We start from the raw sequence: 27,346 nt of genomic DNA on the forward strand, positions 1-27,346 counted from the left end.
CCTTGGCAAACACTCAGCTGTTATAAATCTTTTTTTTACTTGGTCTGAGGAAATATTAAAATTTTATGAGATAGGATTTTAGAGTTTTCTTAAGCTGTAAGCCATAATCAGCAATATTAAAAGAATAAAAGGCTTGCAATATTTCAGTTGATTTGTATTGAATCCAGAATGCATGACATTTTTGTTTTTTTAATTGCATCACAGAAAATAAAGAACTTTATCACAATATTCTAATTTTCTGAGACAGTCCTGTATGTGTATATATGTATATGTGTGTATATGTGTATATATACAGTATATGTATATGTGTGTATATATACAGGACTGTCTCAGAAAATTAGAATATTGTGATAAAGTTCTTTATTTTCTGTAATGCAATTAAAAAAACAAAAATGTCATGCATTCTGGATTCATTACAAATCAACTGAAATATTGCAAGCCTTTTATTCTTTTAATATTGCTGATTGGACAGCTTAAGAAAACTCTAAAATCCTATCTCATAAAATTTTAATATTTCCTCAGACCAAGTAAAAAAAAAGATTTATAACAGCTGAGTGTTTGTCAAGGCTCAGGAAACCCTTGCAGGTGTTCGAGTTAATTAGACAATTCAAGTGATTTGTTTAATACCCTACTAGTATACTTTTTCATGATATTCTAATATTTAGAGATAGGATATTTGAGTTTTCTTGCTGTAAGCCATATTAAAGAATAAAAGGCTTGCAATATTTCAGTTGATTTGTAATGAATCCAGAATGCATGACATTTTTGTTTTTTTAATTGCATTACAGAAAATAAAGAACTTCATCACAATATTCTAATTTTCTGAGACAGTCCTGTATATGTGTGTATATATGTGTGTATATGTGTATATATATATATGTATATGTGTGTGTATATATGTGTGTGTATATATGTATGTGTGTGTGAGTGTGAGTGAGTGTGTGTGTGTGTGTGTGTGTGCTCCTTATTCTAGTTTAATATCTCTTCTCTTGGTTGAATTTTTTGTTTCCCTTTTAAAGAAAAAAACAAATTTAAAGTTGAGGATATCATACATGAATTATGAAGATCATATTTCCAGTAAGTACAAGATTTCCATAGTGTGTGTGTGTGTGTGTGTGATACAGGAGAACTTGCCTGCAGTGTTTCTTTGTTCTCTTTGTGTATACATCTTTTCACTCTTCCTGACTGCCTGAAACTGCTTTTTGACAAAGATACAAAAATAAATGTGATGCCACAAAGAAACTAAAGTAAAATATTGACTCTTAATTACCCCCCCCCCCCCTCCCCCCTCCCACTAAAAATGCACTTCTATTGTAAAGTGCATTTCTTCCCCAACGGCTCCATATACCACTCATGTTGAGACTTTAACTCCTTCAAATATTGACCTCAATACTTCTTCTTCTTCTTCTTCTTCTTATCTGCTTCTCCACTTCTTGTTACTCTTCTTCTATTCCTTCTTCATCTCCTCTTCAAATTATTCTCCTATTCTTCTTCTTTATAAATATATATATATTACAATATATATATATATATAATATATATATTTATCATATATATACATATTTTTTTCAATATATTTATAAAGAAGAATATATTTATACGATATATAAAAATATATAATATATAAATATAAAAATTATTTGAAATATATTTTAATATATATAAATATATATATATTATTTTTTTAAATATATTTTAAAAAATATATTTAAAAATATATATTTTTAAAATATATTTATATATATGAACTACACCCACCGGTCCCTCCATTGTGTTTCATATATCGTAAGATATAACGTTGAGACTTTAACTCCTTAAATATTGACCTCAATACTTCTTCTTCTTCTTCTTCCTCTTCTCCTTCTTTGTGTTTTCGCCATCACGATCATCTCTTCATTTTCCTCGCTCGGCCTCCTGGAACATTACATTTGTGTAAAGATGTTCCTCCATCACCAAGGAGCATATGGCGACTGTCTTCGCAGGCAGCGGAGACACCTGTCCGTTGTTAAAGACACGATTTATACCGCCGGTTACATTTGGTAATCAATCACTAAGCGGTTGACATTCCCTAAAAAAATCTTCAAGTTTAATTTGCAGCTTTATTATCTCTGAGGACCTGCTGCCGGAGTTCAACAGTGCATCCACCATTACTTTGGCTTTTTATATTCGGACGTCTCAGAGTAAGGGGAGAGGACTGAAGTATAAATATTTCGATTTAGGGTGGAATTCCCCATCCCAGTTCCTAGTTTTTCCAATCAGCACTCTTCATCTTCCTCCACGTGGATCAATATCTACAAAGCAATGCAAGAAACATCTTCAGTATCTTCAATATTTATTATTGCGATAATACAAAGACAGTATTAACTTTTTTTTTAATCATATATGTGTTCATATTTTCAGTTGGATGTGTTGTGCCTACTTTTAAATGTTGTAGTTAGTCCAAGTGGAGCTGCTGGTTGGTATATTTTTAAGTTTAAAAGTGTAATTTTTTACATTTATTCCTATAGTGGAGTAGAAGTTCAATTCAATTCAATTCAATTCAGTTTATTTGTATAGCCCAATTTCACAAATTACAAATTTGTCTCGGAGTGCTTTACAATCTGTACACATAGACATCCCTGCCCCAAAACCTCACATCGGACCAGGAAAAACTCCCAAATAACCCTTCAGGGGGAAAAAAAAGGGAAGAAACCTTCAGGAGATAACAGAGGAGGATCCCTCTCCAGGATGGACAGATGCATGCAATAGATGTAATGTGTACAGAAGGACAGATTTAGAGTTTAAATACATTCAATGAATGTGACAAAGTTCAAAGAAGCACAAATAAAAACTCTTTATTGTGTCTTCTTCCATTTGGGCAAACATACAGAAGATCGGAAAGTACGTTTTCCTCTTGTCCAACATAATGAGTGATTTTAGTAATAATAATAATAATAATGTTAATAAAGTGAACAGCTAACAACAGCAACAAAGAACATTTAGTCAACATATACATTATAAATAAATAAATAAAAAATACAGTAAAAATGTACTCAAGTGAACTGCTTCAAAAGAGGCAACAAAAGATTCATAGAAAATTTACGAGGAATAAAATTATATGATTTAACCGATTCGATCCGCTAGGGGGCGATGTTCACCTTCCACGTTGGTTCCTAACTACAAGTTAAAAAAGAAGAAGAAGAAGAAGAAGCCATCGTTTACTTCCGTGTAGAATGCATGAATGACTCTCTGCGGCTGAACTCTCCCGTGTCGCTTTGTCGGTAAACTGACGGCTCCCGTCCCCGTTTGTCCACATGGATTACACACCGACTCAAAGTGGGTTCAGACACCGTAAGTTACCTACGTGACGTCATCTCTGAAATCAACCTTTAATATAAGCTGTTCCTGCGAAGCTAACGAGCGTAACTAGCTTTCTGGAACCCGAGACGTCATCGGAACTGAAGATGAGGATGATGGGTTCTGCCGGTGTTACGGTTTAAGAAGCGACCGTGTTAACTGGCAACCGACGCGTCCCGTTGTCGTAGCTGTTAAAAATATGATAGAAAACACGTATAGCTGTCCTCGTGAATGCCTTTTTGTTTAATTGTAATAGTGTCAAACCCTATACATAATAATATATACTATACCAAACAATGCGGCATTCATGAGGGCAGCTAGCTACGTGTTATCTTCCGATGTTCGACAACTGTCGGTAACTACGGCAACAACGGACGCGTTCGGTTCAAAGGCATCAGTTAACACGGTCGCTTCTTAAACCGTAACACCGGCTTGGAGCTAACGGCTAACTAGCTATGATACCGTTACACAACTTTGTAAAAGCACAGACACTCAACATGACACGGAGGTTCCCCACAGTTTAAACTTAGATAATATGGAATACAATATTAGTTAAATATAATGTATAGCTTGCCCACAAACGAGTAATTAAGTAGTTAGTTCGTTAGCGATGTAGCTACCGCTAGGTTACACAAGCTATGCTGGTTTACGGTAACTCGGGGTCACGTATTGTGTTGACAGACTATTTAATGCACGTTAGTTTAGGTTAACTAATCATGTGTTTAAGTAAGACTCTGGAGCTTTTGTTTATTGTTAACAATCAGGAATATATCACGAGTTTACGGGTTATTAATGAGGCTAAAGCCAAAACACATTTGATTTAACTTTTAACGAGTATCTGCATCACCACATGTAAATAAGACCTGTTTTTAACTAACTAAATGTTCTGTGTACCTGTAGGTTTTATGTCTTATCTCATTTATTAGGGCAGACAGGTGAAAGGAGGTTGACACAAAAACAGTGACGTAATCTGCTCTTGACACGAGTGTCTCATGAGGTTCCTGCTTCCTCAGGGAATGGCTATAACGAGCTCTTTCTCCACGCACGACCCACTCACTCTGAGGTTGGGTTGCAGGTATAAGATAGTGTGTCATGTGCACACAAACGCTTATTCATTTGTGTTTTCTAAAGTGAATTTAGCGATGTTCTTTAACTTTATTTTGCCCCTTCAGAAGTAGGAAACTAAATCTGCTACGTGACGAGACGCTCGACTCGTGGTTGTCGTCTAAAATCGGTCTGATTTCGACACCGTCGTGGCGTCAACAGAGATCCAACCGGGCCGCACGTCACAGCGCCAGGATATCGGGACGCGTGTTTCAAAGTGTCTGTGATACGCTCCAGACTTTAGTACATTACATTACATCACATGTCATTTAGCAGACGCTTTTATCCAAAGCGACTTACAATAAGTGCATCAACCTAGAGTACAAACTAAGAACAACAAGAATACAGAAAGTAACATTTCCTCAACATAGTCGAACTACAAAAGTACCACAATAAGTGCTATTTAAGTGCCACTGAAGTGTTAATCTGTGTTTTAATCCAGATATCGTCGGAAAAGATGTGTTTTTAGTTTCCGGCGAAAGCTGTAGAGACTTTCTACTGTCCTGATGTGTGTGGGTTTGGGTCAGGAGTAGAATTGCATTTAATGTTTCAAACTAACATGAAATGATCCCCACTCGTATGTCTTTACATCTGGAGACGTCTCCTCTTCACACAAACTGACGCATGCCGGTTTCTCCGCTTTCCCTTCATCGTGGCTGCGTTGCATTTTCTTGCTTTACAATGTTTTTGCAACTTTTGCAAGTGACTTGAGAGCTTCCTTTTATTTGACACGTCTCTTTCTCTCGACCGCTCTCTCTTCACCCAGAGCCCGACATGCGTCTGAGGAACAGCTCCGGGAGCGGCGTGGAAGGCAGCCAGCTGTTTGAGGACACGAGTGGAGCTGCACGTGGACTACAGACGGGGTAATGATCTGAATATGTCGTCCGCACTTTGTTACATCATAAAAACAATCAGGCTCTTTATCAATCGATCAGATCAATGTCATTTTGACTATGGTTAGATACAAATAACATAACCACGCTAATTTGCTTTCTGGTAATTACCGTCGCATTGAGAATACCGAAGGTTATGTTTTGATCGCTGTGTATTTATTTGTATGTGTGTTACTCGCATAACTCAAAAAGTATTAGACCGAATCGCATGAAATTTGGTGGGATGATTGGTAATTATCCGGGGACTATTTGATTAGAGTTTGGGATCAATCGGGTCAAATGTCAAGGTCATGAAAAGGTCAAGGTCATGAAAATGTCAAAATCTTCTTTGAATCACATGAAATTTGGTGGGATGATTGGTTATTATCCGGGGACCATTTGATTAGATTTTGGGATCTCTCAGGTCAAAGGTCAAGGCCTTGAAAAGGTCAACATCTTTTTACCATAGCGCGGTCAATTTTTATCCAATTGGCAACTAATGCCAACATGTGGCTGCGGCGAAGGTATGCGCTCTACCGAGTGCCCGTTCTAGTTTGCCCTTTACAGTCTTTCGCATCGTCCCCTCACAATAGATTTAACCATATTTCATGTTTTAAGCTGACATGTATCACTGACTTTAAGTTTTCTTGTGATTCTGTTAGCAGTCACCAACAGGCCGGGCCTCAACCGGCGGGGTTTTCTGGCCAGTCCATCCTGTCGGACCCCATGTCTAACCTGGCCATGGCATACGGCAGCTCGCTGGCCTCCCAGGGAAGGGAACTGGTGGATAAGAATGTAAGACCGAGTCATTAATGTGTCATATTTTTCCTCAAAAGCCTGTTTAGTACATCAGATTCAAGGCTCAAGCAGGTTGACTGACGCTCGCTCCTTCCAGCTGGACAGGTTCATCCCGATCTCGAAGCTGAAGTATTACTTTGCTGTGGATACAATGTACGTCGGGAAGAAGCTGGGCCTCCTAGTTTTCCCTTACATGCACGAGGTAAGTCTGCTGAATATTAATGATGATGTATGATATGCTACGTTGCACCAGTAGAGGTGATGACTGTGTGTGTGAGGCTTTCCTTAAACAGTACTCTCAGGGTTGAGAGAAAATACCTATTTCTAGTTCTGCCTGTTGTAGTTTAATTACCTTCGCATTGAAAATGCGGAAGGTTGTGTTTTGATCGCCGTGTATTTATTTATATATTTGTATGCGTGTTACTCGCATAACTCCAAAAGTATTAAACCGAATCGCATGGAATTTGGTGGGCTGATTGGTTATTATCCGGGGACCATTTGGTTAGATTTTGGCATCGATCGGGTCAAAGGTCAATGTCAAGGTCATGGAAAGGTCAAAATCTTCTTTTTACCATAGCACGGTCAATTTTTATCCAATTGGCATGCAACTAATGCCAAAATGTTCATAATTCAATGCCCAATCTTGTGATATGCGAAGGTATGCGCTCTACCGAGTGCCCATTCTAGTTAACATAATGTAGTTGTGATCGTGTGTGTGTGTGTTGTAGAACTGGGAGGTGAGCTACCAGCAGGACACTCCTGTGGCTCCGCGCTTCGATGTGAACGCTCCGGATCTCTATATTCCCGCCATGGGCTTCATCACATACGTCCTGGTGGCCGGCCTGGCCCTCGGCACACAGAACAGGTACAGCTGGTGCACACACACGACCCGTTGCCACAGAAACCGGCTTCAAACGTTCTGATGAAGACACCGAAAAGAACCCGATTTCCCAGCAGGTGCACTTTTATCACCTAATAAGGGCGTGCGCACCCCATTACCAGTCCGGCGGACCCAATCACTTCTCCCCGTCAGTTCCACTTGGTTACTTTATCAACAATGATCCCAGTTTTAAAAAGACTCTAATCTAATATGCTTTATGATCATAAAAAAACTGCTAGGATAAAATATTTTTGTTGATTTTATGTGAATTCTAGGTATCTCCAATAATCTTATGATGAAATATATATAGATAAAGTTTTATATATATATATTAGATTTAAAAAATATATATTTGATATAAAATATATGTATAAAAAAATTATTTTGTATACATAGTATAATTATTTATATATATATATAGAGGGAGAGATTTATGTATATAAAAAATACATATATATATATATATAGATTTTGTTTTAAAAATATATATATATAGAGTATTTTTTATTTTTATTTATATATATATATATTTCTACTGAAGAGTTCACAGGCTTTTATTTTGTGCCCCTTCAGGTTTTCTCCGGAGCTTCTGGGGGTTCAGGCCAGCTCGGCGTTGGTGTGGCTGATCATGGAAGTTGTGGCGGTGCTGCTGTCGCTCTACCTGCTGACGGTGAACACCGACCTCACCACCATTGACCTCCTGGCCTTCTCCGGCTATAAATACGTTGGGTATGCGCTGCGTCTTTTCTGGCTTAACTCGTTCTTCACCAACTCTTAACAGTTGTCTTTTTATTTTATTTTTTTCAATCGTCATTTTCCCCTCGTACATCTAGTATAACGCGACGGTTCTGTGGATGTTAGCGTCTCTTCTTCTCTCCTCAGGATGATCGTTGGCGTAGTAACAGGCCTGTTGTTTGGGAGGCCGGCGTACTACCTCTCTCTCCTGTGGTGCTGCGCCGCCATCTTCTTCTTCATGGTGAGTAGAAACTTTTGTTAACTCTTCAAGGTTTTATTAATGATCTAACTCGACATGTGAGATGTCTAACACACAAATATATGTGTATATATATATATATATACACATATGCGTGTCTATATATATATATACATACATACACATGTGTATATATATATATATATGGACACACAAATGTTTTTTAGTTTCTTTGTTATTTTTTCTTTATTTTATATTAATTTTCTGATTTATTTGATATTAATTTAGGATAGGAATATATAAGCATTTTTTGCTTCTACCTATACCTTTTCAGTCTTTCTGTTTTGTATATTATATAGAATAATATTGTATTGTCTTTGATTTGATTGACTGAATAAAACACACAACAACAACACCGTTTCAAGGAGGTGTCGTGTTGGACTCCGTGGTCTTGAGATCTTCTCCTCCGACTGCGTGTCTCGAGTCTCGTGGGAAGCTCCTCTGACGTGTCTGCAGGTTGTTTTAAATGTAATGTTCTCCGCGTCTCCTCAGATCAGAACTCTGCGCCTGAAGCTGCTGTCCGAGGCGGCGGCCGAGGGGCGTCTGGTGAGAGGAACCCGGAACCAGCTGAGGATGTACCTCACCATGGCGATCGCGGCGGCGCAGCCCGTCTTCATGTACTGGCTCACCTACCACCTGGTCAGATAAAGCCCACGCCACCGCAACCTCCTTCACACACCAGATAAGCTGGACTTGGATGACACGACCGCCACATCTCGATGTCTGGACGATCTCCCGCCGCTCCCCGGACATCGAGATGGACTCGCACGACGACGAAAAGAAGCTCCTCCTGCTTCCTCACAGCACAGAGACATTAGTATTGCCTTCTTTCTTTTCATGTGTATGTAATGTCTTCCATGTGTAAGTGGCTTTAAGTCGGTTTTCTATACGTTGTAATTATGTCTTTTTAGTCATATTTAAGGTTGTTCGTGTATAGAAAACGTGTTATTACCGACGATGTTTCACGTGTTTGTTTTTTTCTGACCTCAAACCGTCCATTTGATGACGAGAAAAGAAGTCAAATCCAGGTTTAAAAAGAGGCTCCGCCTCCACTGTCGACGACTTGTTTACGCCGCGGCTGAAATGGCCGTTCTGTGATTATCGATTCTCTAAACGAGGATCTCCGAGCTGGCGTTGTTGCGTTGAATGTTTCGCTGTCCGTGCTTTGATACGCGTGCGACTCGAGGACGAAGACCTCGCGATTAACCGCCGATGACTTTGATAACCTTTTTAAAAGTTATTTAGTGCTTTTCATATTGAAAGTTGTACAAAAAGAGTCGGGAGATTACTTGTTTAGTCTCTTTGGGACACGTGAACTATGACTGAAATATGTTCTCGTGCTTGTAAAAATCGTTTGTCGCAGCTTTTTACATTTTTTTTTTATGTGGCCATATGTCAGCAGGTAGGAATCCCATTTATTCAGGATTTTTAGCATTTTCCACGGAACATAAAATTATGAGGTGCGAATAAAACTTTTTTGCAAAATTCATTTGAAAAGAGGGTCCTCATTTAAATGATTCAATTGTAATAATATTCTGTGTAAAAGGTATAAAAGCTCTCAAATGAAGCCATTTAAAGACTTAAATAAAGTATGACTGAGTGAGATGGATTTAATGATCAAAATCTGCTCGTAGATTTAAAAAATATATTTACCACAAGTTATTGCAGCTAAATTTGCATTAAAATAAAAAAGGTTGAATCCTTGAGCGCTGCACATAAACTTTAACCCCTTCTCCACCTCGCTCTGTCAACCTGGAGCTCTGAAGTCGACGCAGTTATCCGACCTCCGATGTACCGAGTCCACGACGCAATCAAATAATCCATTTAGTTTGTTATATATAGCCCAATATTATAAATTAATCCAGGGAATAACCAAACCCTGTTGGATAGTTGACCTGTGGTTACAGAGAACACTTTGGAATTACTTTTTTTAAATCATAAGCTGCAAGAAGAGAAAAGCATTTATTTAGGTAAAAAACAAAAGCAATAAGCATGGAAATAATACATTTTGTTATCACACTTTTTTGTTTTTTTCTAGTTTTTCTATTATCAACACATTTTCCATTTATTTGTTTAGAATTTATACATTTATTGTTAATGATTAATTAAGTACCAAAATGTTTTGCTAATTGACATTTGTGACTCAAAACTTTGAAAATAGATAATAGAAAAAAAATTCACACAAACACAGTGACTGAAGCTCAATGAATAAGTTGGTTATACTTAAATAATAATTAAATAACGACGCTCAATCCAGGATGTCCGCGTCCTTCCAGAAGCCTCGGTTGTGATTGACGGCTTCCAGCAGCCGGGTCCTCATGGTCCTCCTGGCCGGGTACCGCAGGTACATGGGCAGCAGCAGCAGGAAGTGGCAGGTGAGGGCCTCCGGCAGGTGCAGCTCGGTTGCGTCGGGCAGCACGGCGACCTTCATCACCACGCTCTGCATGCCGCGGAACGGCACGCGGCTGCAGCCGGTGAGGAACACTGGGGGAGAGGAAGAAACACCTTGAGAGGATGAAACACCTTCAGGAGGAGAGACTGAGGATGAAACACCTTCAGGAGGAGAGACGGAGGATGAAACACCTTCAGGAGGAGAGACTGAAACCTTCAGGAGGAGAGACTGAGGATGAAACACCTTCAGGAGGAGAGACGGAGGATGAAACACCTTCAGGAGGAGAGACGGAGGATGAAACACCTTCAGGAGGAGAGACGGAGGATGAAACACCTTCAGCAGGAGAGACTGAGGATGAAACACCTTCAGGAGGAGAGACTGAAACCTTCAGGAGAAGAGGATGAAACACCTTCAGGAGGAGAGACTGAGGATGAAACACCTTCAGGAGGAGAGACGGAGGATGAAACACCTTCAGGAGGAGAGACTGAGGATGAAACACCTTCAGGAGGAGAGACTGAGGATGAAACACCTTCAGGAGGAGAGACTGAGGCCCCTCAGGAGGCTCCTGGTCCCCTCTGCTGTTCAGCTGCCCCTATTTGACCTATTTTGCAGCCCCAATTTGCTTACCCTATTGTGCAGCCCCAATTTGCCTATTTTGCCTGTTTTGCTTCCCCTATATTACCTGTTTTGCTGCCCCTATTTGACCTATTTTGCAGCCCCAATTTGCCTGTTTATCTACCCCTATTTGACCTATTTTGCAGCCCCAATTTGCCTATTTTGCTTCCCCTGTTTTACCACCCCTACTTTACCTGTTTTGCTGCCCCTATTTTACTATTTTTCTTCCCCTATTTGACCTATTTTGCAGCCCCAATTTGCCTATTTTGCTTCCACTATTTGACCTATTTGACTTGTTTTCACTTCTGTTCTGCATCTTTTGGCTCTTAGTTGTTTATTTCCAGATGATTCTCCTGGTTCCTTTGACTGAACTCGTCTCTAGTCGAACATCAGGACTGAATCTGTGTCCCTAACATTTCTCTAACTCTATATTCAGGTTGTTGAACCTGTATTTCTCGGGGTGAGTCCCCAGGTGGCGCTGTTGCCTCCCTTCAGGCCTCTTTGCCTGTGTTGTTGTTGACTTCCTCTTTGAAGTCAACATGACGAACGGTCATGAACACGTCCGATGTCTCGTACTTACGAAGGAACTTTTTCTTTTCCTGCGGCGTCAGATCCTCAAACACCTCCCAGAAGCTCAGGATGTTGGGATGCTCGTCGTGGTATTCTCCTTCATACACCGCGTTCTGTTGGGGGAAATGTCACATTTAAGGATTTTAATATGTTTGTACTACATTGTTCACATTTGTTTATCTTCTTCTTCACGACGTGAATCCGACAGACAGTTACGAGCCACTTTATGAAATATGATGAACAGAAAACAAGTGTTTCCCGATCGCAGTGCCTCGTACCCAAAATATAAGTTTCATTTCCTACACAGAAAAATAAAGGTTCTTAAATGGTTCTTTAAAAGGTTCTTTGAGACAGCTTTAAAGGTTCTTTCAATAACTCTTGAAGGAAATGGTTCTTTAAAGAACCCTTGTTTGAAAGGTTCTTTGAGGGACCATAAATGGTGCCTTAAAGAACCATTTGAAGGTACTTTGAGACACCTTTATAGGTTCTTTGAAGAACTCTTTAAGGAAATGGTTCTTTAAAGAACCCTGGTTTGAAAGGTTCTTTGTGGAACCAGAAATGGTTCTTCCATGGCATCACTCTGAAGAACCATGTTTGGTTCTAGATGCCCCTTCATGGTTCTGCGTGTATGTTATGTCTTTATGTGTTCTGGGTTTGGTCAACTCTATATTAGGCGCTGATGAACTTCTAAAGCAGTAAATAAATCTCCGGTTCTACATTTCCGACTCTTCCGAGGTTCTAAAAGGTGAAACGCTTCCCGACCTTCTTGAACACGTCCCAGTCGTCGTTCTCTTGTCCCACCATCACCGCCTGCAGCTCCTCGGGCTGGAAGAACTCCACCACGTCGACGGCACACACCTTGAAGAAGCCCCTCTTGAAGGCCCCGAACGGGCCCTCCACCGACGTGTCGAAGGCGTAGCGGACGAAGGCGTCCACGAACGCCTTTCTATTGAGAGAAATAGATAAACCGGGTCACGTTGCAGGTTCTGTGAGGTCACGGTGACCTTTGACCCCCCCCCCCCCCAAATCAAATCAGTTTGCATCTAATTGGAAGAAATCCACTCCAGGTGTTCCTGAGGTACCAGAAACCAGAATAAGTAGCTTCCACTGAGCGCTGACGCTAGGTACAGAAAAGTAGCGTTGCACTGCCCCCTATGGGACGAAGGTATGAACTGCACATTTAAAGTGAATCAGAAGTTTTAATCACCTTTTTTTTAAACTTATATATATTTTTTGGTACTTTTTAGAAGTGGCTTCAAAAGCAACTGTCCAAGCTGCTTTTTCTACAACTTTAGAGGAAATATAGTTGTTAGAATTTTTTTTTTTTAAGAAAAAGATTTGGGATAGTTTAAAGTAATTTTGTGAGAGGATGTCAAGAAACACAGACACAGGGTTCACACACATGCTGACCAATGGGTTTCCATGACCTTAAACCAAATTTCCATGACCAATATATATTTATATAAATATATATATATATATATATACATGAGTAATTAATAAACCTTGAATGACAAATGAATGAGAGACAATACTTTGATTAAAAGAATACATATTTAAATAAATGTTTATTCTTTTAATCAAACTGCGTAAATGAACATAATAAATATAACAAATTTCAATGAGTTTCCCAAATTTTTTGGGATACAAATATTTTCAATGACTTTTCCAGGCCTGGAAATAAACATTTTTAAATTCCATGACTTTTCCAGGTTTTCCATGACCCTGCAGGCTGAAATGTTCAACGTTTAAAGATCTGTGGACGCGTACTTGTTCGCCGCCGTCACCAGTTTTCCCGTCTCTGTGGGATCCAGCTCGACGTCCTCCCCGCCCCAGGCCGCCTGCAGAAGAAGAGCCGGATGAGAATATGAGCGTCTCGTACGCCGGCATCAGACACACGGCATCGGTCCTCCTGATGGTGATGAACCCACAGCGAAGGGAACCTCCAGGCTCTGGACCAACTCGGGGCTGTAGTCCTCCAGAATGCACCTCAAAGACCTGAACGTCCAAAAGAGAAGAGATTTAATCCAACTGTGACGACGTCAACAAACACTGTTTATTATCCGCGGGAAATTCGGGATGATTTCATAATAATAATAAAGCTGAGGATGCAGAGATATATTTTAAAAAGAGAAGAATAAAAATCCAGACGCAACTCCGAAGAAGGAGGAGAAGAAAAAGAAAGGAAGGAAAGAAGAAGAAAAGAAGGAAAGAAGATGGAAGGAAGAAGAAAGAAAGGAAAGAAGAAGACGATGAAGAAGAACAAGAAGAAAGTAAGGAAAGAAGATGAAAGGAAGAAGAAGAAAGAAGGAAGGAAAGAATAAGAAGAAAGGAAGGAAATAAAGAAGAAAGAAGAAGAAAAGAATGACGAAAAAAGGAAGGAAATGAGAAGAAGGAAGAAGACGAAGAAGAAGAAGAAAGAAGGAAGGAAAGAAAGAAGAAGAAGAAAGGAAGGAAATAAAGAAGAAGAAGAAAAGAATGATGGAAGAAGAAGAAGAAAGAAGGAAGGAAATGAGAAGAAAGAAGAAGAAAACACCCTGTTTATTATGACTACTTCTTATTATCTATTAGAACTATGTTGAACATGTTCCAGGTTCTGTAGAACATGTTTCAGGTTCTGTCGAACATGTTTCAGGTTCTGTCGAACATGTCCAGGTTCTCACTCGGCCACGACGGGCTGGAACTCCGTCAGGTCGCCCATGGAGGGTTTCCCCCCCAGCAGCTTCTTGAAGAGCACCAGGGGGAACGGCATGTAGACGATGTTGTTGTTGTACAGCGCCAGGCCGCACAGGACGCCCAACAGGAAGTAGGTCTTCTCCTCCACTTTGGGCTGTTTGGGGTTGATGATGGAAAAACAACGTGATTAGGATTTGACGCGATGCCGTCAAAGTGTTCACGATAAAAGATGTTCAGAATGTACAGAGCTGATGCTGCGCTCACAACAACAACAGAACGACAATATTCGCAACGCTTTACTCGCGTGACTTTACTCGTTTTCTGGTTTTTCGCTTCATTCGCGCCTTAGAGGAGGCGGGGCTTAGAGGGGGCGGGGCTTATCTCTGTGGCTTTACTCCGTGGAAACAGTTCTCATCTCCTTCATCCACCATGAAGAACTCACCACTAGTTCTGCTTCAGACGTGTTGAGGACGTCCCACACACGTCTGAACATACATCTAACGCCCTCGTGTTTGAGTTATAACATTATTATCATATATATTTATATAAATATATACATATATATTTATATATATATATGCATAAATATATATATAAATATATTTATATATATAAATATAAATCTATATAAATATTCATATACATTTATATAAATATATATATATATAAATATTTATATAAATAAATATATAAATTTATATAAATATATATATATTTTGGTGTGAATGCAGCTTTAGACATAAAAAAGCACATTCAACTCAGCTCACTCATATGCGACAGTCTTAAAAGTTTTAAAGGTGCCGTGTTGCCAATAAAATTAAAATTTGAAAGATTAGTTTCGTGCTTATTCAAAAATGATTAGTAGAACTCCACTCCGGGTGTTCCTGAGGTACCAGAAACCAAAATAATAAAGATAAACTAAAGTATACAAGTAGCTTCCACTGAGCGCTGACGCTGTTTACAGAAAAGTAGTGTTGCACTGCCCCCTATGGGACGAAGGTATGAACTGCACATTACAATACATGTGAGAGGACGTCAAGACACAGGGTTCACACACATGTGGACCAATGGGTTTCCATGACCTTTCCATGACCTTTCCATAATAAAAAAAGATAATTAATAATAATAATAACTAATTAATTAATAGTGCTCTGACCTTGGGGGGGAACCAGGCCAGAGTCTTGGTGTCGTTGAACATGAACAGTCCGGACTCCGGCGCCATCAGCTCATCGAACACGTGCAGGAAGAAATCTTTCTTGTTGACGTTCGTCACCTTGTTGACGTCTACGAATCTCACCTGAGGAACAAGAATAGAATCCTTGAACACATCTTAATGAGATAAACACTAATAATGAATATGCATGCAGGGGTGACGTCCCTGAACTCCACTTTGCATATGTGTTGGTTTGTCAAACTCATAATTACTATAGTTTAGTTTATTAAATAAATAATTACTAGTTTAGTTTATTAAATAAATAATTACTATAGTTCAGTTTATTTAATAAATAATTACTATAGATTAGTTTATTAAATAAATAATTACTAGTTTATTTAATAAATAATTACTATAGATTAGTTTATTAAATAAATAATTACTATAGTTGAGTTTATTAAATAAATAATTACTATAGTTTAGTTTATTAAATAATTACTATAGTTTAGTTTATTAAATAATTACTATAGTTTAGTTTATTAATTAATAATTACGATAGTTTAGTTTATTTAATAAATAATTACTATCGATTAATTTATTAAATAAATAATTACTAGTTTATTGAATAAATAATTACAATAGATTAGTTTATTAAATAAATAATTAATATAGTATATTTTATTTAATAAATAATTACTATAGTTTAGTATATTAAATAATTACTATAGTTTAGTTTATTAAATAAATAATTACTATAGTTTAGTTTATTAATAATAATAATAACCTTCATTACATTACATGTCATTTAGCAGATGCTTTTATCCAAAGCGACTTACAATAAGTGCATTCAACCTAGAGTACTTCAATTTTATATAGCGCTTCTCTAAATACCTGAAGTCGCTTACAGAGTCCAGAGTCCAGTAATCACACACACACAGTCGTCCCGGTGGTGGTGAGCTACATCAGTAGCCACCGCTGCTCTGGGGCAGACTGACGGAAGCGTGGCAGCCAATCAGCGCCTACGGCCCCTCCCCCACCACCAACATTCATTCACATCCATACGAACCGGGGTGAGGCTTACTATAGTTTAGTTTATTAAATAAATAATTACTATAGTTTAGTTTATGAAATAAATAATTACTATAGTTTAGTTTAATAAATAATTACTATAGATTAGTTTATTAAATAAATAATTACTAGTTCATTTTATTTAATAAATAATTACTATAGATTAGTTTATTAAATAAATAATTACTATAGTTTAGTTTATTAAATAATTACTAGTTTAGTCTATTAAATACATAATTACTAGTTCATTTTATTTCATAAATAATTACCATAGATTAGTTTATTAAATAAATAATTACTATAGTTTAGTTTATTAAATAAATAATTGCTCAACTGAAGAACAAGAGGAACAAGATCAACAAGAGCAAGAAGAAGAAGAACAAAAACGAACAAAAATAAAAACAAGAAGAACAACAACAACAAGAAAAACAAGAACAAAAATAAAAACAACAAAAAGAACAAGAAGAAGAACAACAACAACAACAAGAAGAGGAGGAGGAGGAGGATACCAGCAGCTCCCTCTTAAAGGCGCAGTGGTCGGCGGCCGCCAGCTGCCTGAAGGCGTCCTCCACCAGGTGCGTCCTCCGGAGCGTGAGCTGGAAGGCGGGCGCGGCGTCGCTCAGGTGTTGCTGCACCCTCAGCTCCTCCGGACACCACAGCGACAAACCAAACGCCACGCGCTGAGCTTCCTGTGATTTCAAAATAAAAGTCTTTGATAAAGAAATCTCACAGCGGCAAAAAACAATTATCTAAAAATTACACGGCACACGATATAAATCAAAGACGTCAGGTAAATAACTAAAATGACGTCTCTTCGCGACGTACTCCACCTTCTCTATGGATCCGTAGATGTTGAAGAACGCCGCCTTGCAATGCAGGTTCAACAGGAACGGGAAGCGGCAGAAGATGGCCGGTGTGCCGACGACATCCTGAAATGAAATAATAAATGACTTACAGAGAATATCATTTCAGAAAAGGCAATAACAACAACAGATTGTTGATAACAGTGGTTCTCAAACTCTAGTGGGCCGCGAAGGTATTACAGGTGGGGCGCAAGGGGAAAATATTTTATTTATTTCAAAACCTTTATTGAAAACTTCACATATTACAAAAGTACAAAGTAAACAAACATAAAATTTAGAAATTAATAAATAAATGGTAAATGTTTATGTTATTCTTAGGCAATAGCCGAGATTCTTGGCGACTCGCCACATCCCACCTCCGTGAGATCGCCTTTTCTGCTGTTGCCCTTCAAAATAAAAGCTCAACATTGAGCATGAATTAAGAGTGTCCGTGTCAAGTCTCCTACCTGTTTTTAACCGCTTGTAGTGGAGAGCTCATTGCAGCGTATGATCATCAGAAAATGTGATGACTCACACATATCTGACCTCGTTTTGGTTTGCAAAGGTTGTTGTTATTGTTGTTTTGAAAAGATAAGCAACGTAAAACTCAGTTTAACTCTTCATTGACAAATATTTGAACTTGTTAGTCTTATTTTTCACAGGTTGCACTTTATTGTGAAACCTGTGAAAACTGGTTCATTACAGCCTCAAAAAGCATTAGTTATTTTTCGCACTTTATTTGTGTTGTTTTAACAAAGTGATTGCACATTTTATTGTGTTGTCTGATGGAGGAATAAGGTTTACTTCAAAGTGATTCTATTATTTGAAAAAGCACACAAAGTTGTTATTTCAATAACAATTCATCCGCCATTTTGTGAACATTTTGTGGGCGTGAGCGTCTTTGTTCGTCCTGGCGTGACGCGGCGTGAGGACCGTGTCGTTACCTCGAGGCCGGAATGCTCCGTCCAGCGCGTGAAGTCGACGACCACCTCCACCGTCGAGCTGATCTCCTCCACGTAAAACGTGTCCAGAGGGACTTTGTACGACTTTCCACATTTGTTTGCCTGTGAAAGAAACATAATAAAAAGAGATATTAGCAAAGAAACGGAGCAAAAGTCGAGTAAAAAATAGAAAAATAGAATTCCATCGATGGAAAACTTCAAAATCTACGACTGTTAATCCTGATCACACACCAATGCAAAAAATGTCTTGAGAAGACGACTTTGCTGGAGAAAATCACCAAACACGCTTTGGGGTTATGAATGTGCTGCAGAATAATTGAAAACTCAAGAATTGACGCGACTCACGGCTTCTAAAGATAAGATGAAAGAAACGGAGGCCGGTTCACAAAATGTGTCTCAAATTAACCGCTATGTCACCGTCCATTAAGTTTCAGTTTCTTTTTTTATTGTCTTGTTCTGTGTTTTTTGGTTTGTAACTATGTATTTATTATGTTTATTTGTTTGTAAATATGTGTTTATTATGTTTATTTGTTTGTAAATATGTGATTATTGTGTTTATTTGTTTGTAAATATGTGATTATTATGTTTTTGTTTGTACCTATGTGATTATTTTTTTCTGTGTAACTATGTGTTTCTTGTGTTTTTTATTCTTAACTATGTGTTTCTTGTGTTTTTTATTCTTAACTGTGTGTTTCTTGTGTTTTTTATTCTTAACTGTGTGTTTCTTATGTTTTTTATTCTTGTGTTTCTTGTGTTGCTGTCGGTCTTCTCCAGGTCACCCTTGAAAAAGAGACATTTGATCTCAATGGGTTTCACCTGGTTAAATAAAGGTTTTTAAAGTTTATGACGAGTTACAGCACAAAGTAAAGCGAGCTAGAATCAACCCTAAATATCTGTGTTTATTTCAGATTTCATATAGATTATGGGTCAATCTGTTTTTTAGAGCCCTTTCCAGGGATGAGCGTCTCACAGTCCGGACACACAGCACTGACCCTGTAGAGGAGCTTGAGGGCCTCCAGCAGGTACTTGACCCCCGGGTTGTGGGTCATCAGGAGCCCGTTGCTCAGCATGAAGCCCAGAGCCTTCCTGAACACCTCGATGTGTCTCTTCAGGACCGGGGGGGTCAGAGAAGACCAGCCGCGCCCTGCAGGACGCAAACAGGAGCTCAATGATGCAGATTAAGAAAAACATTAAAAAATATAAATAAATATATTATATATATATATACAGGACTGTCTCAGAAAATTAGAATATTGTGATGAAGTTCTTTATTTTCTGTAATGCAATTAAAAACAAAATGTCATGCATTCTGGATTCATTACAAATCAACTGAAATATTGCAAGCCTTTATTCTTTTAATATTGCTGATTATGGCACAGCTTAAGAAAACTCAAATATCCTATCTCTAAATATTAGAATATCATGAAAAAGTATACTAGTAGGGTATTAAACAAATCACTTGAATTGTCTAATTAACTCGAAACACCTGCAAGGGTTTCCTGAGCCTTGACAAACACTCAGCTGTTATAAATCTTTTTATTTACTTGGTCTGAGGAAATATTAAAATTTTATGAGATAGGATTTTAGAGTTTTCTTAAGCTGTAAGCCATAATCAGCAATATAAAAAAAAATAAAAGGCTTGCAATATTTCAGTTGATTTGTAATGAATCCAGAATGCATGACATTTTTGTTTTTTTAATTGCATTACAGAAAATAAAGAACTTTATCACAATATTCTAATTTTCTGAGACAGTCCTGTATATAAAAAATCCTGTGTCAGACAAATTAAAATATGTAAATTAAAAAAATTAAAATAAAATCCTGTGTAAGGACAAAATTAATAAAAAATGTCAATAATAAATTAATTTAAGTCCAATTATTGTTTATCCCTGAACGTTACTTGGTGATATTCTGAAATTAACTACAACCAGCTAAAATAACGATAATTATTTGTATTTCGTCAAATTCTATAAATGGTCAGGTAAAAATAAAAAACAAAAAAGGCTAACGCTCGGCTAATTGCCAAGATTTGCAATGATGCAATCAATATAGATATTGTGATATACATAATAAATCATGTCTATTTTCTTTATATAGTTTTATCTCATGCTGACTCTTATTCTACATTTTAAACTTTGATTAGAACAATTTAGCACGCTGAGTGAAAGTGACATATTCAATAACGAATGTCTATTTTGTGATGTGTAGAATATAATAAATAATGTCTATTTTATTTATATATATTTTCATCTAATGACTCTTATTCTACATTTTAAACAATTTAGCATCGTCAAAAAACATACATTAAGCTCAAGGATAATTGTGCCACACCTGCAATAAAAGAAACAATTAAACAAAGTAATAATATGAATGAAGCGGTTTACTGAGTGTCTCCAGCGTCTTCTCCTGCAGCTTGGCGATGACGACGGCCAGCGTCAGCACGCCGTGTATCACGTGAGCCTCAGACTGGAAGTAAGGACAGGTGAGCAGGACCAGGAGGATCTCTGGTGCCTTCAGGGCCGACGCTGATGCAAAGAGCAACTGGATGAGGGGCGTAAGGTTCACCTGCGTGGGAAATATGAGATGTGATGACAATGGTCATACAGCATGCACACGCGTGTCAAGAAATACACTTCAAATTGTACCTCACATTTTTACTGTAACGAACTATTTGCCTTTATATACTGTATATATATATATATTTTGTTTTTGTTTGTTTTGTTGTTGTTATATATTTTAAAACATATATTTTTAAAATATATATATACATATATATATATAAAAGTTTCAGATATTTTTAGATATATTTTTTATATATATATTATACATATGTATTTTTTTTAAATATATATATTTATAAAGAAGCAGAATAGAAGAAGAAGAAGAAGAAGAATAAAAATAATGGAAAACAAGTAGAAGAAGGGAAAAAAGCAGAAAGAAAACAAGACGAAGAAGAATATGAGAAGAAGAGGAAGAAGAGTGGAAAACAAGAAAAACAAGAAGAAGAAAAAGAAGAACAAGAAGAAGAAGAGCAAGAAGAAAAAGAAGAAGAAGGCCTAAAGCAACAGGTCACGTGGTCTAAGTGATGGTGACCAGAGGAACTCGTGTGCTCGTCACCGATTGGTTGATCCACGGTTTCGCCAGCAGCCGATCGAAAGCTCGTCCGGCAGCTTCCAGGTCGACGGTCAGGTCGTCAGCCGGAGACGAGCTGCCCGACGACAGAGGATTAGAACCAGCAGCCCCAGGGAGAGGAGTACATCATCATCGTGCTCTTCATCCTCATCATCCTCATCATGAAGCTCACTCACTCAGACTTCGTGAAGCTCGAGACGAGACTTGAGCTCGTCAGAAACATGGAAGTTATTTCTCTGTTGAATAAACAACGAGAGAAAATAATAAAAAAACACTTTAGTTATGAGACTGATGTTTCATTCTTATTAATTTATGAATTAAAAGGACCTCTTGGCCTCCGCGTCGCCGGGACTCGCCGACAGCCATCTTTGTAGTTTGGTTTCATCGAGTCGTCCAGTTATCTGTCCCCCGCTCTAAAATGACAGGCAATATAATAATAATAATAATATAATAACAATATAATAATAAAAATAAGATATAATAATAATAATAATAACAACATAAATATTATAATAATAGCAATATAATACAAATAATCTAATAATAATAACAATAATAATAATAATAAATGATCATGACACAATAGTCATGGACATTTTTAATTCACCAGAATAATTCTTTTAATTAATGACTATATATTAATTGAATTTATAGATTATTTATATATATATACATATATATATACATATATTATTAAATCAGGGTGGATTTCTGGTGAAATCTGTAGATGTACATTACCTGTGTGGGTGAAGTGTAAGTGAAGCTCGTGTTCCACCCGGCTGAGATTCTCAAGTCTAATAAAAACACATTTAATTAGATAATTACATCTGCTGGTATTAAAACATCTACTCACACAACACAACCGGTATACTTTTACTTTAAAAAAATATCTAACTACCAACAAGAGAAATACAAAAATATATATATAAATAAATATATAAAAATAAATATACATGTATATATATAAATAAATATATACATACATAAATATAAATGTATAAATATATATAAATAAATATAGAAACAAATATAAATATATTTATATATATACACATGAATAAATAGATATAAATATATAAATAAATAAATATAGAAATAGAAATAAATATATAAATAAATAATGATCTATATATATATAAAAAGGTTGTATATTGGAATAGTCCAAGAACCAGGACCATCTTTAACTCAAAACTTCATCCACTAGTTGAGCCACGTTACATCCCTAACATGCATCTCCCGGGATGACTAAAGAACACACTGTGGACAGACACACACTGTGGACACATACACACTGTGGACAGATACACACTGTGGACAGACACACAATCTGGACAGACACACACCGTTGGGCCCGGCGGCTGCACCCTCGGTGGTCCCTGGGAACTCCACCACGGTGGGAGTCAGACTGTCCTCTGACCTTCCGGTCCCGATTTGACCTTTGGCTCCATTGCCAAAAGCCCACAGCTGGCCGGAGGAGCCCAACACCAGAGTGTGACGTCTGAAGAGACGAGAAACAGATGTTAAAACAGAAATACTTCAAATTAGTGAATTAGTTATGAGTTATTGTAAGCACAGAATAAAAAAATCCTTCATTTGAAAAGGAGCCGTGCTTTGGAAAAGACAAGCGAGACCAGCAGGGCAGTTCTTGGCATTGTCTTTTTTCTGATTTAAAAATCTGCCTGTTTTTTCCCCATTTTTTTACCTGCCACATGAAATCTGAGCGGCGGGTCCGTGGAGCCCGTCGACCCGTCTGGGTATCAGCTCGTCGGCGGAGGAGTCGTGACCCAGCTGACCGTAGCGGCCCTCCCCAAACGTGAGAACCTCTCCGTCCTAGGAATCACAAGATGAAGGGCGGCGACGTCATCGTCCACACAAAGTGAAGATGGACACGTTTGATCAGACGTCGTACCCGCGTCAACGCAGCAGAGTGAGCCTCTCCGCAGCTGATGAAGGAGACGCCTCGAGCTCGGAGGGCGGGAACCATGCAGACGTTGAACCTGCCTGGTGGAGGTGAAGAGACATGGGAAGAAGAGGCTGACTTCAAAACTATACATGCAATGAGTAAAATAAGATGGAAGACCCTAGAATCAGGTTGTTAAACGCATCTGTTAGTACCCAGGATTTAAATTTAAGATTGCGCAAATTTGCGAACCATAAGTTCACTTGGTGTGAACACACCTCTTCGTCTTTATATATATTTCATATAAATATATATATATATATTTTGTTTATATAATTTGTTTTATATATATATATATTATATATATATATTAACGTTTATATATATATTATATATATTTTATAATTATATATATTATACATCATTTTTATTTATATATTATATCCATAGAATTTTATATATATATATATTATATATATATTATACATGTATGTATTTTCATTTATATATATAATATATATATATTAATATACATATATATTATATAAATTATATATATACATATACATATATTTTTTCTTTATATATATTTATATAATAAATATTTTTTCTTCTTCTCATATTTGTATATATATATATATTTTACATATATATATTTTATATATAAAAAATATATATATTATACATATATTCTTTTTTTCTTCATATATATATTTAGATATATATTTTACATATTTTTCTTCTTCATATGTATATATATATATGTATATGTATATATTATGTATATATATATTATGTATTTTGTACCGTTGGCGTCCACCCGGTTGAGCCCCAGCTGGCCCGCGGCGTTGGCTCCGCAGCAGTACACCCGGCCCGGCAGCGTGAGGAACAGAGTGTGCGTCGCTCCGGCTGAGATCTGGGTCACCGCCACGCCGGTCAGCGCGACGAGCAGATCCGGGACGTACTGCAGGGCCACCTCCTTCCCCAGGCCCAGCTGACCGTGACTGTTCAGCCCCCACGAGAACACATCGCCTCCTTCAGGAGAGGAACACAAAGAGTTAAACACACTTTATCATATATATCGTCTGTACACGGCTACACACCGAGAAAACAGGTGTTATTAATAAGATAAAAAGAGGCTGGTGTCATTAACCACTTTGGAGGTGATTTAAATGTTCTGTTGCTTAAATATACTTTCAGGGTTCATATATATGAATAACTTTTTTTAAATGTTATTCTATGACTTTTTTATGTTTTCTATGAAAACCCTCACTTGTTGCTGTTCCATATAAACACAGATGTAAAAGGTGTGTTCAGGGTCTTACCTCTAGTCAGTGCCAGAGAGTGGGAGTTCCCACATGCAACTTGAATCACTGGGATTTGTAGTGGAATCGGGACACGGCTGCATGTGACAAAAAAAGGTTTAACGGCTTCAGTATGAATATATGTATATATATATTTCACAAATAAAATTATATATATATATAAAAATACAAATATATATATAATCAATGATATAAATATATATACACATACATATACATATGTATAATCAATTAAATATATATAAATAAATATATAAACAATTATATATATATATTTCAAAAATAAAATTATATATAAATAAATATATGTATATATAATCAATTATATAAATGAATATACACTACCGTTCAAAAGTTTGGGATCACTTAGAAATGACTTTATTTTTCAAAGAAAAGCACTGTTTTTTCAATAAAGATAACATTAAATTAATCAGAAATACACTCTCTACATTGTTAATGTGGTAAATGACTATTCTAGGTGGAAACGTCTGGTTTCTAATGAAATATCTCCAGGTGTATAGAGGCCCATTTCCATCAACGATCACTCCAGTGTTCTAATGGTACATTGTGTTTGCTAATCACCTTAGATGACTAATGTCTGATTAGAAAACCCTTGTGCAATTATGTTAGCACAGCTGAAAACAGTTATGCTGGTGATATAAACTATACAACTGGCCTTCCTTTGAGCTTGAAGTTTGTAGAACAAAATTAATATTTCAAATATTAATCATTATTTCTAACCTTGTCAATGTCTTGACTATATTTTATATTCATTTGATAAATAAAAGTGTGATTTTTCATGGAAGACACAAAATTGTCTGGGAGAGCCCAAACTTTTGAACGGTAGTGTATATATGTAAAATCAATTATATAATTAAATATATATAAATAAATATATAATCAATTATATATATACATGCATACATTAAGTACGACAGAACTCTCACCTCGGTCTGTTGCACAGTTGATCTGGTAAAATGCCTCGCTGGCCGTCTTCTCCGGCGCCCCAGGAGAACACGTGTCCAGACGCAGACACGGCCAGACAGTGGTCCTGACCACAGGCTATCGACACCACGTTGCCCAGACCCTCCACACGACCTGACAGACAGACAACCACAGACAGTGTACAGCGTAACAATCCTTTAAAAAAAAGTTTCTTAATGTAATATAATTTAAGAATATATTTTACTTTATTTAATTTAGTATTTCATTAAATTTTTTATTCATTTATTTTATTGTATTTAAATGTATTTAATTACATTTATTAAATGTATTTATTTAACCAGGAAAAGCCTCATTGAACTAAAAAATAATATATTAATATATAAATATACATATCTAATAGAGTGCTGTATTCAACCCTAAACTGCTTAAAATGTGTTATAATCTATAGAGTAGAACAAGTGACAAGTGCTTATTAATAATGGTGGAAAGTAGCCAACTATATTTTATGGCAATATTTTATAGCTGTTCTGTTATTTACCTTTTTTATTATTATATATTACGATTATATCCACATTATTGATGATTATTTATCATTGTGTAAACATTTTGTAAGACCGCACAATATCGCTTGTGTGATATGTACACATTTATAAATAAATATATATATATAAATATAAACTTAAATAGATATATACACACCTATATATACACATGTATATACACGTATATATATCTATAAAATATATAAAATACGTATATACATATGTCCAAATATATATTTTTTACTGAATGAATACTTTTACAAACACCATTCCCGCAACGCAGCCCATTAGTCAAATTAGTATTAGTATGTCCGACTTTCCCAGCAGCACTTGAACTCACCGCCCTTTAAAGCGCTCAGTTAAGTTTCGCTAGTTATCTGAGAGAAACGAAACCGAAATGTGACACTTTAAAACAAGGGCAACAAACTAATTTGACTATCAGATAAAAACAATAAAAAAACAATTAAATGCACATGATACGAGTTGCATCATCACCTCCATTACCTGGCTTCTTTTCATTTTTAGCTTTCTTCCGTCCCAGCTGTCCCTGCGCGTTGTGCCCGCTCGACAGCACGCCTCCGTCCCGCGTGAGGAGCAGCGAGCACCGGGCCCCGCAGCAGACGCTGGTGATGACCCCGGGCACGGTCCACGGGGCCGGGCTGAGGGCCCCCGGGGCCCCGGCCTGCCCGCTGGAGCCGTCTCCCCAAAAGTAGAGCAGCACCATGTCTCCGCTCACCTTTACAGCCCGAGTGGCGCGCGCGCGGCTATTTATCTCCGAAGATGCTGCGTTCACGTGCCGTCGGTGGTATTTACGACACTCGGAAATATGCACTTCGGCTCCCCGTTATTTGGGTGTAAAGTAGAATATCGAGTGAGTGCCTCTTGTTAAAATGTCTAACAATAACTAACTTTATAGGGTAGAATTTGTAATTTATTTTATATTAAAGGCAAACAATAAAGAAGGTATTTACGATATTACTTAGAAACTGGAAAGCACCATGAGACCAAGAGTTCGCTTTTTTTCTAACATTTCTGTCAAGATTTATACTGTAGTACAATTTGTAATTTACTTTCGACTAAAGGCAAGCAACAGTGCACGAGTAGTGTAATTTACGATCTTAACAGGAAACGTGAAGGCATCATGAGCCCAACCGACGGTCACAAGTTGTTTTGGTCTTTTTTTAAAATACTTTTACGATTCATAATGTCGTTCTTACAAATAAAAAGATACGAAGTAGGC

At 37.2% G+C, this 27,346-nt stretch overlaps 2 protein-coding genes across 3 annotated transcripts; one reads left to right on the plus strand and one right to left on the minus strand.

Moving 5' to 3' along the window:
- Positions 1 to 3,204: 3,204 nt before the first annotated feature.
- yif1b (Yip1 interacting factor homolog B (S. cerevisiae)) lies at positions 3,205 to 9,473 on the plus strand. 2 transcript variants are annotated; one of them, XM_056440991.1, is made up of 8 exons: positions 3,205 to 3,330; positions 5,207 to 5,303; positions 5,975 to 6,107; positions 6,208 to 6,312; positions 6,839 to 6,975; positions 7,564 to 7,719; positions 7,873 to 7,966; positions 8,477 to 9,473. In XM_056440991.1, the coding sequence occupies exons 1-8, from the start codon at positions 3,294 to 3,296 to the stop codon at positions 8,630 to 8,632; spliced, it is 915 nt and encodes a 304-aa protein (XP_056296966.1). In that variant the 5' UTR covers positions 3,205 to 3,293; the 3' UTR covers positions 8,633 to 9,473. The 2 variants fall into 2 exon arrangements, with proteins under 2 accessions (XP_056296966.1, XP_056296967.1); XM_056440992.1 differs by having other exon boundaries at positions 5,978 to 6,107.
- Positions 9,474 to 9,933: 460 nt separating this feature from the next.
- LOC130211198 (probable E3 ubiquitin-protein ligase HERC4) lies at positions 9,934 to 26,855 on the minus strand. Its single transcript, XM_056441915.1, has 23 exons — positions 26,611 to 26,855; positions 25,567 to 25,717; positions 24,620 to 24,696; positions 24,102 to 24,329; positions 23,304 to 23,395; positions 23,097 to 23,224; positions 22,738 to 22,892; positions 22,133 to 22,188; positions 21,722 to 21,807; positions 21,571 to 21,630; positions 21,380 to 21,470; positions 20,647 to 20,827; positions 19,255 to 19,406; positions 18,245 to 18,364; positions 17,289 to 17,387; positions 16,968 to 17,147; positions 15,394 to 15,534; positions 14,225 to 14,391; positions 13,493 to 13,559; positions 13,332 to 13,402; positions 12,324 to 12,507; positions 11,572 to 11,674; positions 9,934 to 10,468 (listed from the first exon to the last, which is right to left on the minus strand). The coding sequence occupies exons 1-23, from the start codon at positions 26,828 to 26,830 to the stop codon at positions 10,233 to 10,235; spliced, it is 3,045 nt and encodes a 1,014-aa protein (XP_056297890.1). The 5' UTR covers positions 26,831 to 26,855; the 3' UTR covers positions 9,934 to 10,232.
- Between the last annotated feature and the right edge of the window lie 491 nt (positions 26,856 to 27,346).

The sequence above is a fragment of the Pseudoliparis swirei genome, chromosome 20, assembly GCF_029220125.1.
Source record: "Pseudoliparis swirei isolate HS2019 ecotype Mariana Trench chromosome 20, NWPU_hadal_v1, whole genome shotgun sequence".
NCBI classification, from domain to species: Eukaryota; Metazoa; Chordata; class Actinopteri; order Perciformes; family Liparidae; genus Pseudoliparis; species Pseudoliparis swirei.

Excerpts from the sequence above, each read along its gene's own strand:
- yif1b (XM_056440991.1), top strand. The coding sequence starts at position 3,294 with ATGGATTACACACCGACTCAAAGTGGGTTCAGACACC. Across the intron at positions 3,331-5,206 it reads TCAAAGTGGGTTCAGACACC|AGCCCGACATGCGTCTGAGG; the intron begins GTAAGTTACCTA and ends CTCTTCACCCAG. Across the intron at positions 6,108-6,207 it reads GGGAACTGGTGGATAAGAAT|CTGGACAGGTTCATCCCGAT; the intron begins GTAAGACCGAGT and ends CGCTCCTTCCAG.
- LOC130211198 (XM_056441915.1), bottom strand. The coding sequence starts at position 26,830 with ATGGTGCTGCTCTACTTTTGGGGAGACGGCTCCAGCGGGCAGGCCGGG. Across the intron at positions 21,808-22,132 it reads CTTACACTTCACCCACACAG|AGCGGGGGACAGATAACTGG; the intron begins GTAATGTACATC and ends CTGTCATTTTAG. Across the intron at positions 20,828-21,379 it reads AACCGTGGATCAACCAATCG|GTGAACCTTACGCCCCTCAT; the intron begins GTGACGAGCACA and ends TTTCCCACGCAG.